The sequence below is a fragment of the Coffea eugenioides genome, chromosome 4 (genome assembly GCF_003713205.1).
Source record: "Coffea eugenioides isolate CCC68of chromosome 4, Ceug_1.0, whole genome shotgun sequence".
NCBI lineage: Eukaryota > Viridiplantae > Streptophyta > Magnoliopsida > Gentianales > Rubiaceae > Coffea > Coffea eugenioides.
In genome coordinates this window covers 10,384,407-10,403,399 of record NC_040038.1, presented here as the reverse complement: position 1 = coordinate 10,403,399, position 18,993 = coordinate 10,384,407, and the positions used below count along the sequence as shown (strand labels likewise).

Sequence of the window (18,993 nt, the reverse complement as noted above, 5' to 3'; positions counted from 1 at the left end):
TTATAATTCAATTTTACTAATATGATATATTATCTAACACGGTTAGGGGCACAAGCTTTATAAGTAGAGCATGAAATTTTATGATTTTAAGTTCGATAAATTTGTGAAAATTTTTATATCAATCCAGAGCATTATTAGGCATAGCTATTAGTTGTTCATGAACCAATGATAGAGTTTGACGTTCACGTATAAAGGTTTCATTTGATTTAATTTATCATATTAAGTGAACCCCACTTAACATGTAAATTAGCATGTGAATTGCTAAATACGTGTTTTGGTTTTGGTGATAAGATATAAGCCAATTTTAGTAATATTAAATATTAGCTAACACAGTTAGGGGCTAACGTTTAATAAGTAGAGCATGAAGTTCTATAATTTTAAGTTAGCTAAATTTGTTCATGTTCTTAAGCGACTATTAAAAGACAATTTAGTCATTGTATATACTATTTTAAATGATTGTAAGGACTTCCTAGTAGTATACGTTATACATTAACATTAGCGAGATTGGTGAGCAAAAATAAGGAGAAAGAGCTACGAGAATAGAGAAGGAATAAGGGGAAAAGGGAAGTCCAATAAGGAGGTAATTTACTAATTTAAAATTCAATAATTTTTATTCCATTATACGTGCCTAATGTAATTTCATATATTTTTTATAAATTACAGGTTTCTACATTCATTTTACGGTTTGTGATTAATCATGTTCGAATTGAGTTAGACTCCTTATAGAAAAAACTCTTCCGATATCATCTTTTCCATTTTCATGAGTTTCAAACTTAAGACGTCATGGTTAAAGAATCTTGCACCAACATCCGTTGGTCAATTCCCAATTTGTTAAGACGCTAAAGAGAGCATATGATATTGTATATTTATGTAGCATTATAGACCTGCATTAGGTCACCATGAGAGTTAGGTTTCAGAGATTCCGTAAGAAAAAGGAAAGAAGGGGTTGGAAGGCAACCGTGTCCGTGTGTACAGACGGTAAAGCCTACAGCAGTTGACTACGCATGCCTTGAGTCTAATAAAAATTTCTGAGAATAGCAAGCTAGGATTGACCGGATAGCATTAAAATACCTAATTTATTAGCAGTGTAATCCGTACTGTGTATGAATTAAAATTATAAATTATAATAACAATAATAATAAATAACTTATTTAAAATAATTCTACAAAAAAGGTTAAAACTTGAGTATTAAGTGGGTAGATTTGGATCCCCATTTAGACCGAATCATACAATAATGAGTACTACCATTAGTGACAAAGAAACAGAAAAAATCTGCCCAAATTCAAAATCTATTTTTGCTCAAATAAATATTTTGGCTCTACTAATAATAGTAAAATCAACAAAATATATTTTTGCATTGAAATTCTTGACCAGAGAAAACTAAATTACAAGTGTGAAGTTTGGGATAATTTTTATCTTTTGGTAGATTAAAAACGCCTCTGAAATAGAGCTTCTCATTGTTATGCCACAAAAATAGAACTCGTCAAGATTATATATTTGCATTACAAGTACATGTGGCACCAAATACATTAAATAAAATTATGCTGACCTAAATCCGATCATCAAAACCTAAACCCTACTTTAGCCACCTTTGCCGTTGCCCATTTTCAGGGAATAATTTTAGAAACCTCCCCTAAGGTTTATGACAGTTTCACTGTCCTCCCCTCAGATTTTCAAAACATCATTAACCTCAAACTAACGTTCTTATAACAAATTAGCCCAATTCAAAAAAATTAATAATAATAAAAAATGATTTCAAGAGTAAGAAGAATATTTCATACCAAACATACCCCTTAACTTATTACTAGTTGATTATCAAAAGGAAGTATTAGTTAAAAATAGATAATAAAGACTAAACTCTAACATGAGTGTAATAGAGTTTAATAACAATGACTATTTTTCATAGTACTATATAAAATAGCAAAATCAAAGTATAGGAGAGGAAAACTTGCTAATTTGGAATCAAGATTTACACGAAAAATTTCTAAACTCTTATAGTTAGTTTAGGAGCTGTGATTTGATGAGAAAAGAAAAAAATGTGACAAAAAAGACAACACTCTTTCTAGCGTTTGGAAGTTTTTGAGGGGCAGAAAAGGATAAAAAGTGTATAATTTGGACGGATGAGCTCTTACTATTATGGTTATCAAAGTTTTCCGCCCAAATGTGGGCGGAAAGCATCGGAAAAAGCTAAGAATGCCTAATAAAATTTTCTAAGTACCAAAATTGTCCTCAAATATGTATTGAACAAATTTTTATTGACATATATATATATCCAAAATCATCTCTTTTCCTAGCTTAACTTCCAAATAACATTATCACCTCTTCTCTTCCTTTCTCTTATTTTCTTTTCTTTCATGACTTAACATTTCCCATCTTTTCTTGTCTAACCTAAACATCCAAATTAGCTATTAGTATCAAAATTTGCAAGATTTTGAAAAGGAATTAAATAAGACAAAGTATGACCTTTTTAAGAAAAAAATCACAATAGATGGCTAATGATAAAAAATATAGATGGCTAATGGTTAAAAATATAGAATATGCTAAAATATGTTATGTTTTTTTGAATTATTTCTTTAACTTGCGAGGTCTATTATTTCACGTGATTAACAAGAAATTTCCATCATTTGTAATTAAAAAGAAAACCAACTCTCAAGCAATGTTTGGATTAATAAAAGGTATAATTTTAATGGAAAAGCAAATAAATCAAAGTAGAAATTTTTTTTTCTAACCATCTTGTTTGGATTACTAATACAAAGAAAAGAAAAGAAAAGAAACACCCAATATTTTGGAACAGAAAGGAAAGAATATATTATGTGCAGTTATATTTTATCTATAACTTAATAAAATCTAATTGTAAATATATTTTAATATTTTACCTTCTTTTTGTGTATTTTCATATTTATCTTGTTATTCTTATGAAAAATTTATGAAATAATAATATTTAAATAGGAATTTTAATCTTTTTTTTAGGAGAAAGAAATTACATGAATTACTAAAATATAGAAAAATAACTTTAAAATATTAACAATTATCATTATAAAATTTAGTATTCAAGATTTCAAATTTTTTTTATATTCAAAATCTTGGTTAATTTAGTACAAGTGACTAAATTGCTTATCTCCATATAAATATGTAATATTTCCGAAGTTGTAAGGATAATAAAGTCATTTGACCATCCCTGAAGTAAGTATTAGACCCCAACTGGCTTATGGGGGAGGTAAGTGATATGTTCAAAAATTTAGGGGAGGGTAGTGAAATTGTTAGAAACCTCAAGGGAGGTTTCTGAAAATTATTCCCTTTTTCTGCTTCCTATAGATAGAGGAACTTAGGGTTTTGAAGGAGACTCAGTAGGGTTTTGAAGGAGACTCGGCAGGCAGCAATGGCGCTGTACCTTTTGTACGAATCAGCGTCGGGTTATTCACTGTTTTTAGCAGGTGGGTTGGATGAAATTGGGCAGAACACGGACGCTGTTCGGAGCTCCGTTACTGATTTCAACCGCTTTGGCAAAGTAGTACAGCTCGCAGCTTTTAGCCCTTTCGAGTCCGCTCTTGAAGCTCTTAAACAATGCAATTCCATTTCCGAAGGTGTTGTAACAAACCCAGGAATCTCTTTTTCTTGGTCCTGAACTTTTGTGTATTGGGGGAATTTAAATATCCGATTTTTATCAAATCTTGAAACTTTATTTGATTGCAGCCGTATGGAATGTGTATTGGATAGTTTAGGGGAATCTTTGCAGTTTCAGAAGCTTTTAGTTTTGTTTTCTTGGTTTCTATTCTGTTTGTTATTTATGGAAAAGGATGCAAATATGAAAGTGTATTGGTGTAATTGTTTGTTAAATGTCAATAATGAAGAACGGGAAAGTTAAAAGTATGTTGTATCCATGATTTTACAGAAGTTTCTTGCTACATTTTTCTGATGAGAAGGAGTTGATGGTAACATAGAGCTATGTGTTATCCCCACGAAATGAAGCATAGCCACTTGGGACTTTGTGAATGGAGTTTTGGAAGTTTTTAACTTTTAACGATTTTGGTGATTTAGGTGTTTGATCGTTGGTTTTAGTGAAAGTTGTTGTATGCTCTTGAATGGAGTACGGAGAATTCAACGCCTTGTTGTTGGTGATTATTCACCAACCAAGTGGCTAAATATTCTCATGGTGGTTGGAGTTTAGAGATTTAAGGTTGGGGTGGCAATGAGGTTGAGGGGGTTTCTTTGGGTGGATATGTTGGAATAAAGAAGTACAAGAGCTGCAAATTTCAGTTTTGAATGTGGGATTTTGTTGCTGAGATGTTGGCTTAGTTGTTACAGTTAAACATTTTTTTAATCTATTGTTTTTATCGGTCTTTTAGGTCTTTACTACTTGTGGATTTTCTTAGTGCATTTTTCTCCTTCCCTGTTTAGTGTCTTCGGAGGGTGTGATTTATGCGAATACATTGCTTCAGTTCTAAATTTTTGTGTTTTAGGGCAAATGACTGATGAGCTAAGGAACTTCTTGGAGATCAATCTCCCAAAAGTGAAGGAAGGTAAGAAGGCTAAGTTCATTCTGGGCGTTTCAGAGCCTAAGCTGGGGTCGCATATCCATGAAGAAACTAAGATTCCCTGCCAAAGCAATGAGTTTGTTCTTGAGCTCCTTCGTGGCGTGCGTTTACATTTTGACAAGTACATTAAAAATCTCAAGGTCTGCACTTTACTTTTTTGCTTTTTACTGGTTGACATTTTGGATATACTGCTAAGTTTTTGCCTCCTTCTCTTTCTTTATTTTTTTCATTTTTCATAGACTGGTGACTTGGAGAAAGCTCAACTTGGTTTGGGACACAGTTACAGCCGAGCTAAGGTCAAGTTCAATGTTAACCGTGTTGACAATATGGTTATTCAGGCAATCTTCCTTCTTGATACCCTTGATAAGGATATTAATTCCTTCTCCATGAGAGTAAGGTTTGTATTTGTCTTATTGTGCTCCCTTAAGGCCACTACTGTAAATTTACTCCTTGCTTTCTTTTTCCTGTAGTGTTTAATCATGTATTTAACCTTTGGGCGGCTTCAGTCTGATCAGTGTCTTCGTTCATGCTATGCAACTTGAACAACTAATCCTAATTGTATTATTGTGTAAACGTGGCTTGTAGGCAAAAGGTTCCCTTACTGGTCCTACTCCTTTTCTTGAACATCTTCATTTGAAACTTGGCTCTAGATTCATGAACTGTTTCCTATCTTATCATGATGCAGGGAATGGTACTCTTGGCATTTTCCTGAATTGGTGAAGATAGTCAATGACAACTATCTATATGCTAAAGTTACAAAATTTGTTGATGACAAGTCAAAGTTGGCTGAAGATTCTTTACCAGGCCTAACTGAGATTGTCGGGGATGATGATAAAGCAAAGGCAATCATAGAAGCGGCCAAAGCATCTATGGGTATATGAATGCTAAGTTTGTAGTCTTTTTCTTTGGTTAAATGCTGATTTCTGTAGTCGCCAAAACAATATTGATATGCTTTTTTCCTCATTTCAGGACAGGACTTGTCACCAGTTGACTTGATTAATGTCAAGCAATTTGCACAAAGGGTGATTGATCTTGCTGAGTACAGGAAGACACTCTATGATTATCTAGTTGCTAAAATGAATGACATAGCACCAAATTTGGCTGCACTCATTGGTGAAGTTGTGGGCGCTCGCTTGATTTCTCATGCTGGAAGTCTTACAAACCTGGCAAAGTGTCCTTCTTCTACACTTCAGATCCTTGGTGCTGAGAAGGCACTCTTCAGGTGTTCTATGTCTTACCAGCCTCTTTTAGTTAGTTGTTGCAATCCTTAAGACATTCAACTTGTTATGTTTGAAAGCCATGGCACATAATTTACAACTTGCTGCTCATATTACACCCCAACTTTTATGGGAAATGGATGAATATTAGTGCCTGTTCATGGAGCTTAATGGCACCAATTGATTGACCACCCTCTGGTTTCAGGGCACTGAAAACTCGAGGAAACACTCCAAAGTATGGTCTTATATTTCACTCATCTTTCATTGGTCGGGCTTCTGCTCGTAATAAAGGACGAATGGCTCGTTATCTAGCAAACAAGTGCTCAATTGCATCTCGCATTGATTGTTTCTTGGGTGAGTGAGGAAAGCATGTCTTTATTAGTTATTCTATCTACTCCACCGAGTAATTTTCTGCTTTTTCTCCCCCATTTACAGAGAAGAATACCAATGCCTTTGGTGAGAAACTCCGTGAACAAGTCGAAGAGAGACTTGACTTTTATGACAAGGGGGTTGCACCTCGTAAAAACATTGATGTGATGAAGGCTGCTTTAGAAAATTCTGAAAAGAAAGGTGTGTGGATTTTATTGCTTATTCCTTTAGTTGCTCATCCATCAAATGAATTGATGAACTTTTGATTCCATTTCTTCGAGTGAATACTTCTGGCTCTCTGGTGAGCCCAGAATGCGGTAACTTGGCTGTTAAAGTGAACATGACTTGAAATTCACAAGTCTCTTGAGACATGCTTTTTAGTCAAGCAATTACTAGTTTACCACTTACAGGTGTTTACTCGTTTTGTCTGCTTGGGTTTGCAGAATTGGAAATGGATGTTGATGATGCACCTGATGAGCCTTCAGTAAAGAAAAGCAAACAAAAGAAGTCAAAAGCCCAAGGTGCAGAAGATGGTGAAGCCATGGAAGAGGATAAAACTCCAGCTGTTACAAATGGTGATGCTTTTGATGAGCCTAAAACTGAGAAGAAGAAGAAGAAAAAGGAGAAGCGAAAGTTGGAAGAGGAGTCTGAGAAGGATCGGGCTACAGAAGATGCAAATGGTGACAATGGATTGACCGCAGAGGATGGAACAGCAAAGAAGAAGAAAAAGAAGAAGAGTAGGGATGAAGATGGAGAGACTCTAACTGGTTCTAGTGAAGGTAAAAAGAAAAAGAAGAAGAAATCAAAGAGCAAAGACGATGAATGACTTGTGTATGGTGTAATTGGGTTATAAAGCTGCTGCCTTCTATGTGGCCCTTGCTTATTTCATGTTGTATTTACTAGGAGAAGATTTATGCCCCTGTTTACTAAGTCAGCTTCAGGTTGCTCTAAGCTAGTACTTTTAGGTACGAGTAAGTTTCGTTTTCTCCTTTATGACCTCTATGATTGGTGGACCTCGTTGCTAGTGAAAATGATGGTCATAATTTTGGATTCCTTCTGCCAAATACAGCATTTGCTATTCTGGTTTGGACTGTTAGCCCTTGCTTGTATGATAATCCTATTTTATTTTAGCTTAAAAAAGTCTGCTGCCTGTCTTGTTTCGCTTATGATTAAGGCAGTACCAATAGCAGAGATCATAGGTTTTCATGAATGTGAACCAAAGTATAATTCCAGTACGTGCCAGAATCGACCATTGTTATGCATCCTGAAAGCTGCCTGCTTTCACGTCTGAATATTCAGATGGGATAGTATTGTGCAAAGTTTTCCGTTTACAGGACCATTTCTGTGTGAGGAAGGAAAAATCCATCATCAATTTTGCCTTTTGACCGGTGTAATGAAGCCCGCAGCCTGATAATCGTCTGGTCCTGATAAATTTGCCTTGCTTCTTGGTAGGAGATTTTGTATTCCAAGATGCAGCTCGATTGTCCTTGATTTATCAGTTCCATAGCTTGGTAAGGTCACTGCCTAAGTGATAGAGGAGTATATGGAGTTCTTGACTGTCGTGCCAATAACAAATTAATTGTTTCTCAAGTCAACTAAATTGAGATTCCATCCTCACAATAAGGTCTTGTTTGGATTGCTATTTCAAGGTCTTGTTTGGATTGCTATTTTTAGAAATTTTTGTTAAAAAATGTACTGTATCGATTTGATGTATATGAAGTAAAAAAAATGATTGAAAAATATATTCATGAAAAATATAAATTTTTTTTTTGCGAAAACTAATAATCCATTGTCTTAAGCAACCAAAAGGGTTGATGTTTAGGTTATTTTTATTTTGCACCCTTTAATTATAAGTTTTGCTTTGACTCTTAAAATTCAAAATGAGACACTCTAGTTCTTATAGTATAATATTTGCATCACTTTAGTCCTTAGTGCATAATATTTCTCCTACTTTAATTCCCTACACTATAAAATATGTTACATTTTAGTTCTCATAGTATAAAATTTTGTTCTATTTGAATATAATATTTGTCTCACTTTATGATTTTATTTAAGTGGAGCAAATTTTATATTTTAAGGATTAAAGTGTCCTATTTTATAGTTTATAAAGTAAAGTAGAATTTAGGTATAATTAAAGAGTGCAATACTAATGAAATATTAGTTTTGTTTGTGGTGAAAATATGTAATATAATGCCTTAGTTTTTAGAGGATCATATTTCTTGTTAATGTTTTGTTTTTTGTCATGAAAACATACATACATATCTATACATACATACATACATATATATATATTAGAATGAAAATAGAAGAAAAAATCGAATACTATTAAAAAGGGTATATATATATTACAATGAAAATAGAAGGAAAAAAATCAAATACTATTAAAAAGGGTAATTGGAAAGGGTACACAAGGCCATGAAAGTCTTTTCACATACAAAGACCTAGGGAATCCAAACATGCCGCAGGAAAGCACAATGCCCTGTTTTCCCCCCTCGCTCTATTCACCCACCCCTCAACTTCTTTCTTTTCTCTGCTTATTACTAACGTCAAAGCGTTGGAAGGTCCGCACCTACCCGCCACAGCTCACCAATCACGACGACACTTCCTCCTAACTCCTTTCTTCTTCTTCTTTTACTAGTTTTCTGCTACTGAACCTTCTTATCACATTCATATTTGTCGGCCCTTTTATCAACAACCCAAGGGTCAAAAAAGAGCAAGATCTGAAAAAAAAAAATGGCAGCAGCTGCGGCAGCCAATTTGGAGGATGTCCCTTCTGTGGATCTCATGACTGAACTCCTCCGCCGCATGAAGTGCTCCTCCAAACCCGATAAACGCCTTATTCTCGTTGGTAATTTTCTTTTGTTAAGAATTTTAAGTACTTTTTGTTCATGGATTTTAGATAAAATTTGCCTTTTTTTTGCCATGAAAAAAATGAAAAGTTTTGCTTTTTTTGTTTTTCTCTTTGTTTTTGCCTTGTTTTTGTGGGTCTTCTGTTTTTTCTTTTTTGAATACAGTTTTTATTCAATTGCATTGTAACTCGTGGGATTTTTTGTTGTTGAATGTGTTAATTGGGCTTTGAAATTTGTAGTTTCTGTGGCTGTTGGTCCATTTTTTTATTTGAAAATATGGTGTTATTCTCTTTTTCTGTTTCCCTTTTTGGGATTTGCCTAATTTGGGATTTGGATACGAAAAAGTAAAAGTAGATAGGATATTAAGATGCAAAAAGATTTCTGCTTTCTCAAGTAATGCAGAATTTAAATTGAATTGTACTTGAACGGGGATGGAAGATGAAACATGATGAGAAGTTTTTATCCGAACATTCAGAAGATTTTCTTTTACCAAATTTGTGTTAAAGATGTATTTTCTCCAGCTTTTGAATCACTTGCGCGTTTCAATTGGGACCTGTTGCTTTCCTGAACAGAAGATTACTTGTTAAGATTACAGAAGAGTTTGTATGAAGAAAGATCAGGAAAGATCTTCTTTGCATATCTATCATGCTTCCCTTGGCTGTTTTGTCTGAAAAGTTACAGCTTTTCAGTCTACGAGAGGAGAAAGATAGTTGTGGGTTCACGAAGGTTTTGTGAAAAAATAAGAAAGTTGAGATTATATATTTTTTCAGAGTTGGAAGGCAGCAGGCTATCTGAACTCCTACAAGTTTGTGGAAAGATACTGCTAAAGTACATCACTTCTTTGTTTGAGTTGCTTCAGTGTACAATATATATGCTTATTAAATTCAAATTGTGAATTACAAATTCCCATATTCAAGGAAAGGCCATCAGTAACCAATTTTGCATAATTTATTAGCAATTGATTTGCCCATAAGTTATCCAGATGTCAGCGAAAACAAAAAGAAGTGAGTTACATATGATTGTTACATGCATAGTAGTTAACAGTGCCCGGAGCATGCGGTTTGAGTGCAAAGACCAGCGAGCCCAATGTCAGCACTATTTCCTTGTTGCAGTGACTGACTTTTATGTAGCATAGGGAAAGCACAAAAGTGCAAAAGCTCACTTTTCCAATTTTACTTCTTTTTCTGCTTTTCTGTTCTTTTTTCTTTTGAGTTAACTGTTGATTAGTGACTTGGATCAGTTTTGAGAAGCATTGAGTAACTTATTGTAAGTAGGGTAAAAGCTGCAGTCCTGCAGTTTCTCTTTCCTCTCCACCATGACCTTTGATGGCTTTGTCTTCTCTTCAAACGATAAGATGAGGACATGGATAAAATTGATGAAGATCTTTAGATGCTTAATATTCTCTGGGTGTTGGAATGCTTTAAATTTTTAACCTGTGAAGATTTCTTCTCTACATTTTACTTTTTGGTCATCACTTAATGTCAAAATTTTATATGATTAGCATTTAAGCTGTTTTATGTTACTTTATTGTTAACATATGGATTTTAACTGAGGGTGCAATTTATGGTTAAAGTACTCTTAGCATGCTATGCTTTGGTTATGAAGCAAATCTTGGAGGAAAGATCTATATTATACGCTCAAATCTGTTTGAAGTTGCAATTCCTTGACTTATGTTTTTTAAAATTGACTACCTTATTGACTTGGACAATGTGAACCAACTGATTATAACTTTAGACTCTTGGCAAATGCAGAAGAGTTATTTTGATAACGAGAATGTTTGATGTATGCTTGTGTTTCAACCCTCAGTTTTAAAAATGCACACATTAGTAATATCAATTTTCTGGTCCTAACTCAAATCTGAAGTAGCAGATGGCTTATGTTTGTTTTCCCTCAGCATGAATGGTTCAATTCTGATGTTTTTTTGATATTTTTGATAAGTTTCAGTGGAAGTATTTTTCTTGACCATTTAGTGATTAATGTGTTGGAAATGGTTGCTTTGCAGGTCCACCTGGATCTGGAAAGGGAACACAATCACCACTTATTAAAGATGAATACTGCCTATGTCACTTGGCTACTGGTGATATGCTTAGAGCCGCTGTTGCAGCCAAAACCCGGCTTGGAGTTAAGGCTAAGGAGGCCATGGATAAGGTATACTATGTTTTTAATTGGTACATTTACTCGTAAATTTCTTCTGTGGTATGTGCTTGGATGCATTTGCTCATCTGTATATGGAATCCCTTTCTCTCTGATTTATTTTGATTGTGCTGCTTCTTAGGGAGAGCTTGTATCAGATGATTTGGTTGTTGGTATAATAGATGATGCTCTGAAGAAGCCTTCTTGTCAAAAGGGATTCATTCTTGACGGATTCCCAAGGACAGTGGTCCAAGCGGAAAAGGTTTGAATTGGTGCAGCATACAGATTTTATCAACTTCTTATTGATATCTAGTACTTTTACTGAATATGGGTACATGTGTTGATCATAACCATGCTATAATTTCTTCCTGTTCAGCTGGATGAGATGCTTGAAAAACGAGGTGCTAAAGTTGACAAAGTTCTCAACTTTGCAATTGATGATGCAATCTTGGAGGAGAGGATTACTGGACGCTGGATCCACCCTTCAAGTGGTAGAACCTACCATACAAAATTTGCGCCCCCTAAAGCACCTGGAATTGATGATGTAAGACTTCAAATTGTTTGTCCTATTTCAGTATTTTGGTTCTGTGACTGGTATCTGGATGCCAATCTATCTATGAGTAACTATTTCTGGTTCTGTGACTCTTGTATTTTAATGTCCTTGTGAATATTCCCAATATGGATCAAACTTTGGGACGACAATTAACTATTAATTCGTTGATGGGTTATTTGGAACCAGACACGCAAAGGCTGACTCTGTTGTGCATTTTTTTTTTCCTTTTTGGGTGAAGGTCACTGGAGAGCCTCTCATTCAACGCAAGGATGATACTCCTGCCGTGCTCAAGTCTAGGCTAGAGTCCTTCCACAGGCAGACTGAACCGGTATTCTTTCATTTTCTTATGTTTCATGGTTTCTTGACTGCTGATATTTTCATTCTCCTGCCTTGGTTTGCTTCTGTAATTGAACTGTGGCCTATGAAACAAGACTTTGATACATCATTAGATGCCTTTACAACTCATTTCATGTTTGAGAAAGTGTAGGTTTGATTTGTCAAAAATCATTTCACTAGGTTTATATCTTGTCTTTAAAATATCTCTTCCAGATTTCCATAAGTAGGACACAGAATACATTGAGGTAAATAATGGGGATGGAGATTTTGTTCTCAAAAGCTAGTTTTCTTTATATGCTTGACCTCTGGTAAATACTTGAAAGAAAATGGGTGTCATCAAAATTAGGCGAGTGCGAAGATAAGCACAAAAATAGTGAAAGGATATTAGTTGTGGTCTAACAATTGTTGGCATCCATGCTTCCATGTTTTGTCGGTTAATTGATACAGACAAATACTCCCAGAGGCACACTGTGTGGAGGCAGATGCTGTTGAACTGAACAATTGTTATTTCACTAGTTTTAAAACTCCTGGGTCTTAATCGTGCTGATTAACAGCTGTTGCACACTGCTATTGTATAATCTAAAGCAGTATTAGAGTGTGCTGAAGAGACAGAAATGGGTGAAATTACAAGCTTGCAGGGTCAAAGACAGATGAATTTTGAGATCTATGGCTAACAAGTATAAATGGCTTTTGCATTGTCAATATTGCATTGGTCCTTAAAAATTTGCAATGTCTATTGGTTAGTATCTATCCATGTAATAGTGAGGTTGTGCTTTGACTCAGTTAAATATGATCTGGGACGACCATTCTTATGGTTAAATCGGGTACTAAACAATGCCATATGGTGCTGAATAGGCTTAATAGGTAATATATTTGTTTCTGGTGCTGAGGCATTGGCTATAAGACGTCATTAAGAGTTCTGTGCCATGCTGCTTGTTCTGGACTGAGGCCTTGAATCTGCTCTATATCAACCTGGTTTACCAATTTGGTTGCATATTTTAAGATGTCTTTTTGGCTTATGCAGGTTATTGATTATTACAAGAAGAAGGGCATCGTTGCAAACCTTCCTGCTGAGAAGAAACCAGAAGAAGTCACGTCCGTGATTAACAAGGCACTCTCCTGATTGAAGAGGCTGCTGAGTTTTTCTGTTGACTAAACATTGAACTTCTGTTTATGTGGATTTTGGTCACATAGATAAAATACATCATTCAGTTACTGACGGACCTGCTTCCTTCGTGGGGTTTTTGCCTTTTTAACGCTAAGCACGCTTCGAAAATAGCTTTGGAAGAGCTTCTTACTCTTGAGTTATAAAATAAATGTAGACATTTTTCCAGAGGATTATGTTCCATTGTATTGCATTGTTTCGAATCATTCAATGGAGTTATGACTTTGATGCTCTGATCTTGTGGGAAATGGGGCTTGGGCCGTTTTACTTTTGTCTCATTGACCTTGTTTACAAGTGGAATTGACCTCGACACCCCAAATTCGATTGTTATTTTCTGGAGTTTTTGTAGAAAAATATATTGTAATTATTTGATGCATGTGAGGGAAATAGTGAGTGAAAAATATGTTCAAACAGGTGATTGAAAAGTTTGTTTCTTGAAAAGTTTGTTGAAGCAAAACGTAAAACGTTTTTTGGGAATAAAAATGGCAATCCAAGGAAGTTAACTTTCTGTAAAAAAAAAAAAAAGGTTCATTTTATATTATTTAACACCATGAACATAATAAAGGGAAATGCTGCCATATTTCCATGGGTGGTGCATTTTTTTATTCATGTGAGGCAAAGAAGCACTAGTCGGGAAACTTTTGAAAAGGCGTGGTATGGTCCATTTGGAAACATTTCAAAATTAGACGCCTGCCATAGGAAAGCGGGTTTGATGGTGGCTGACCATTGCATTTGCAAAAGTGTGACGCAGAGATGAAGGTTGGACAGATTCTATATTTTAGGGAAACATTTTTTTTTTTTTTTCAAAAGTGAGACTAATCTGAGAAAGTATCTAAATATAAGAATGTAATAAATTTGAATATGTGTTTTCAAATGCTAAAGTAGATAAACTTTAAATATAGTAACGTGTGTCTTATTCTATCAGTTAAGGCGTCGAGGGTTTCGTGGCTGCTGCAATTTGAGGCCTCCAAGGCATAGACTCTTTAAAAGGTTAATTCCACTTTACACCCTTTAATTATATCTAAATTTTCACTTTAGTCTTTAAATTTAAAAGGGGACACTTTAGTTTCTAAATTATAAAATTTGTCTCATTCGAGTAATTTCATTAAGGAAGTGGGACAGATTTTATGCCTAAGTAGGTATATTTTAGGGACTAAATTGGGATAAATTCTATACTTTAGGAATTAAAATAGACAGATTCTATATTTTCGAAGCTTAAGTACAATAAATTTTATAATTTAAAAATTAAAGTGTCCTATTTTAAAATTTAAGAACCGAAACGAGGACTCGGGTATTGTTAAAGGGTGCAAAGTGAAATTAACCCCCTCTCTGAATGACCACGTTCTAATTAGGACAGCTTATAATAATATAATGTTGCTTCGAATCGATTGAATTGATTAAATACGTCAAAAGATAGATCTATAAACTTTTCGACATGGATATGCGTGAATGACTTGACAATCTTAGTAGGACAATATTGTAGTCCACATCACATCACCTGCAACTGCTCCTAGCGATTTTATGTATTTTACACGTCGCGTAATTTTATTTATACAGCGCGTAATTTTGTTTGCACAATATATAATTTTAAAATAATTTTTGTGAGTCCCATACATATTATAAAAAATGAGATACAAAAAGTAATTTGAATCGTACAATTTTTTTAGATCAAATTTTAACCATGAACAGCTCAGAAGCGATCCATCTGATGACCGCTCCTACCCTTATCCACATCGGATGGTCTCATCTGACCGAAACCCCCAATAACTCCACTATACTTGGAACAAAAATGAGTCCACCTTCCCCCCCAGTCCCTGCATTTTTCACTTCTTGCACAGTCTTCTTTTGAACATCCCTCTGCAAACTTTAAAGGTATGTTCAGTTCTAGACCTTCCATTTCATTTTCCTTTTCTTTTTTCCAACTCAGTTGATGTATATCAAGTCTTATGCAGCCTTTTTTTTGGAATCTACTCTTGATTTCATTGCTTATGTCTTGCTTTATCCATGACTAATTTTTGCAATTGGATATTTAGGTGTATTTATGTATATCATCTGCTTCGGGATATTATCAGGTGTTTTAAGTCTTCAACTTTAAAAAATCTCGGATCATTATCATGTTGTGGCTTACTACTTGATCCAACATCAGTATCCACCTAAGCAGAGGAATAAACTGAACCAGTTATCCTACTAAATTTCCAATTTCAGCAGTTATGTTCTTCAATCATGCATGTCTTCCTAAAAATATTACTAGTATGTTTCCTAGGATTACAGTCTTCCTCTTCCTTATTTATTTCAGCTGATATTTTCTTCTGTGGTGGTAATTGACTAAGTTTTGCCATGTCAATTTGGCTTCAAATGTCTGGCGTCGTTATATCTTGCAACAATTAATTGCAGTGGATTTCTGGACAAAGTGAATATGGCATCATTTCGAGCATTCTTGAACAGCCCTGTTGGCCCCAAGACGACACACTTCTGGGGTCCTGTAAGCAACTGGGGATTCATTCTTGCAGTATGCTTCTCTCCTGTGAAATATCATATCCAAATGCACAATTCCTTAAGTTTATGGTAGTCAAATATGCATTTAGCCTGAGCCTAATGGTTTTGACAGGGATTAGCTGACACGCAGAAACCCCCAGAATTGATATCTGGCCAAATGACAGGAGGTTTTTCTAGATATATATATATTTTTCTAATCAAAGGGAAGACTTTCTGGAGTTGGGCTCTGATATCTTTGTGCATTTCATCATTCTGCAGTGCTGTGCGTATATTCGGCATTGTTTATGAGGTTTGCTTGGGTGGTACGGCCACGGAACCATTTTCTTATGGTGACTCATGCCTCGAATGAATGTGTGCAACTATATCAGCTATCTCGTTGGGCAAAGGGCCAGTGGTACGTGAGTATGTATTTGAGGGTTTAATTTTTTCTAATAACAAAAAGAAAGGCTTAAATCAGTTGATGACGATCTTTGTGTCTTTAATCAGCATTATTTCCTTGGGGTTTTTTTTTTCCTGGTACCATCAGCTTCTTTTTTGGCATAGTCTGTCCAACTGCCACAATTCTGTCTGTCCTTTTGTCTGAAGTAGCATTTTGTTGTTAAAAAGCATCACTAACAGGAAGTAAAAATGATGCCTGCTACCAAATGCTTCAATGGTTTTGTGTTTCCAAATCATTTCTAGAAATCCAATTACATTTTATATTTTTACCTTAAAAGAGGAAGCTTGAGAAGTTTGCTCAAGCTTTGATTAGATTGTGACAACATTCATGATGGCTTCACCTTCACTTCCACAGTGCACACTTCACTGTGGCGTCTGTCTAGCCAAAATAGTTGCATGATGTGGGGCAAATAAGGGAGTGGAAGAAAATAATTAGCACAAAAATGGAAAAAGGAACTGTAAATGTTTGAGAAACACCAGTTCTCTCCCTGCTTGAGTTGCTGAGAGGAATTTCGAAATTCTTCAGATTGATTGATACCTGTTACTGCATCTTTCCAGTTTTTGGCTTATTTCTAGAGCAGTAAACAACCAACTGGAGGCATCCATCGTTTATATCTACTGTACTCTGATATTCGTTAAGACAGGAAATTGCTTATTTGTATCTTTGCGTCTGGTTCTTTTTGTAGGTACTTACAGCACAAAGAAGACAAGCCTACAACATCTCAGTGATCTGGATCTACGTTTTATGTCTATATGCATATGTAGCATTCGAGGCGATCCTCATTCTTGCAACTGTTTAAACCATTTGTAGACAATAAAATGCACAGAACAGAAGCAACATTCTTTATCTTATATGTACTGATGTATCCATATGACTGTATAACCATTTCTATATTTATCTTATAGAAATGATGAAGAAGCTAGCAAAATGCAAGTTCAAACTCGTAAACCTTTTGGTTGCCAACATATACAATTTCACTTCAACTAAAAATTTCTTTAAGATTTCCCTTTTGTTTTTTTTTCCGGCAGAGGAGAGGTGAGACTTAAGAAGCGGAGATGGAGAGGAGGCAGCGGGGTTTGTGTTACGATACTCCTTGAAGCTTTATACACTATTTTGCTTTTCTTAAAGAAGGCAAGGAGCAATGGTCTTTCTTTCTTTTGTTTGTTTGACAGAAATACCAAAGGAATTTTATTGATCAACATAATGAATCTGCATCAAGAGCAGAGATGACAAAATCAGGAACCTCTCCAGACACAAGTATCTAATATAGAACAAGCATTTCTTGCTAACAACTGAGCTGCTACATTAATCCTTCTTGGTAAAGGGCTTTCCAATCAGAAACAACTCTGTGACAGCTTGCTTGGAAAATTTGATCCAACTGTCATATTGTATGTTGCTCATACCTCTTTTCTCTGCGCCAAAATCCCTCTCTACTCTTCCCCATCAGCCAATTTCCCTGCGGGAGACACCTTCAATTCGCTTTTCGGTTTTGTCTTGAGGCTGTGCTCGGTTTATAGAGATTACAGGAATTGTTGTGAATATAGAATCGTACCATTTCATATGGTTTTCGAAACCAAGAGCGACCAGAAACCACGACAAACAAAACAACAAAATACAGCGGGCACAACCGAGGTAATGGTCCGGCATAATTCTGCTGGACTGTTGTACATTTTACAATATTTGATATGCAAATTTATATAAAACATTACACCAACATATGGCATATCCTATCCTAACAATAATAAATGTTTGAGTTTATTGATAGGCAAAGCCTTTTTGGATTCAAGCAACAGTTAAGATAGTGCACCCATAGCTCCAATTCTACATTCTCATGTGTCCAGGACAAAATTGCAAAAAACCAACTGGAGCGCTTGCAAATTTCCAGTTTACTTGCCATCACTGCAATCTCACTTTTCCAAAGTCCCAACCATAGTAAGATCACTTAATTACTCAAGTCGTTTCAATAGGTTTGGGCAAATTATCCTCATATATATGCTTGGCATGCAAGTTTTGGTTCATTCTTCTACCTGTTCATTGCTCATGTCTTCAACGTTTTCATCGGCTAATTATTCTCTTGCTCAAATTGACTGTCTTGTCCTAATGGTTATCTTGTGCTTTTTATGGAAGGCAAAGAATCTCAAAGTTCATTTCGAGGATTATTCATTTTCTGTTGTAGAAAATACAGATTAACATTAAGGTTCATTTTTTATCCATAATCCCACTAATTCAGATTCAACAATGAAACTGCAGGTTAAGGTTCCTCATTAATGTTCACAGCAATAATTGAACATCAACATGCTTATCAGATAATTACAGATTGGCACAGATGATATACTACTGATGGCACAAAAGGAAATATTGTCACAGTCGAAAACTATTCTCAATGAATTTTATAACTTCAATTATTTGCATGATTAGCAATATTGGCGATTTCGATATGAATCAGCCGAGTCGTAGCCGGAACTGATTCCTGAATCGCAGATATTACCATATCCACGGTGACTCGTTTTGATTCAGCCGATATTAACCAATTTGAATCCGTAATGTATGATATCGGCCGATATATCCGAATTTACTTAAAGTCGACTTGGATATTTTTTCAGATTGTGCATTTTTTGGTATTTTATAATTTTAGTAAATTTTTCAGATTTTTTGAAAATTTTTTTGTGCTATAATGTGTGTATCATCTGATATTCAACCGATATGCTGCGACAGATATGGAACAACTGAGATCATGATGCGACCGCTACCCGACGGCGAACCATGATTATTTGATGAAATAAAATCTACTACAGAATGAACAACCAGATCTGCCTAATGCCAACGAAAGACTTGCAAAAGAGATCGATGTACTGCCTCCAAGTGAGGAAATTTACTCAATCCTCCTCTAGGAAACAATAA

At 35.1% G+C, this 18,993-nt stretch overlaps 3 protein-coding genes across 5 annotated transcripts; all 3 read left to right on the top strand.

The window, feature by feature from the left end:
- The first annotated feature begins 3,349 nt into the window (after window positions 1-3,349).
- On the top strand, window positions 3,350-7,261 carry LOC113767668 (nucleolar protein 56-like). The gene is made up of 8 exons (XM_027311838.1): window positions 3,350-3,584; window positions 4,461-4,675; window positions 4,775-4,932; window positions 5,221-5,408; window positions 5,505-5,757; window positions 5,958-6,106; window positions 6,188-6,322; window positions 6,565-7,261. Exons 1-8 carry the CDS (start codon window positions 3,380-3,382, stop codon window positions 6,945-6,947), a joined length of 1,686 nt encoding a protein of 561 aa, XP_027167639.1. The 5' UTR covers window positions 3,350-3,379; the 3' UTR covers window positions 6,948-7,261.
- Window positions 7,262-8,622: 1,361 nt separating this feature from the next.
- On the top strand, window positions 8,623-13,496 carry LOC113768487 (adenylate kinase 4). The gene is made up of 6 exons (XM_027312866.1): window positions 8,623-8,969; window positions 10,973-11,118; window positions 11,246-11,365; window positions 11,480-11,647; window positions 11,895-11,984; window positions 13,017-13,496. Exons 1-6 carry the CDS (start codon window positions 8,855-8,857, stop codon window positions 13,113-13,115), a joined length of 738 nt encoding a protein of 245 aa, XP_027168667.1. The 5' UTR covers window positions 8,623-8,854; the 3' UTR covers window positions 13,116-13,496.
- Window positions 13,497-14,921: 1,425 nt separating this feature from the next.
- LOC113768390 (mitochondrial pyruvate carrier 1-like) lies at window positions 14,922-17,055 on the top strand. Of its 3 annotated transcripts, XM_027312726.1 has the most exons (6): window positions 14,924-15,029; window positions 15,191-15,229; window positions 15,552-15,666; window positions 15,766-15,820; window positions 15,912-16,047; window positions 16,778-17,055. In XM_027312726.1, exons 3-6 carry the CDS (start codon window positions 15,574-15,576, stop codon window positions 16,818-16,820), a joined length of 327 nt encoding a protein of 108 aa, XP_027168527.1. In that variant the 5' UTR covers window positions 14,924-15,029; window positions 15,191-15,229; window positions 15,552-15,573; the 3' UTR covers window positions 16,821-17,055. The 3 variants fall into 3 exon arrangements, with proteins under 3 accessions (XP_027168526.1, XP_027168527.1, XP_027168528.1); XM_027312725.1 differs by lacking the exon at window positions 15,191-15,229 and having other exon boundaries at window positions 14,922-15,029; XM_027312727.1 differs by lacking the exons at window positions 14,924-15,029; window positions 15,191-15,229 and adding an exon at window positions 15,248-15,407.
- The last annotated feature ends 1,938 nt before the right edge of the window (window positions 17,056-18,993 follow it).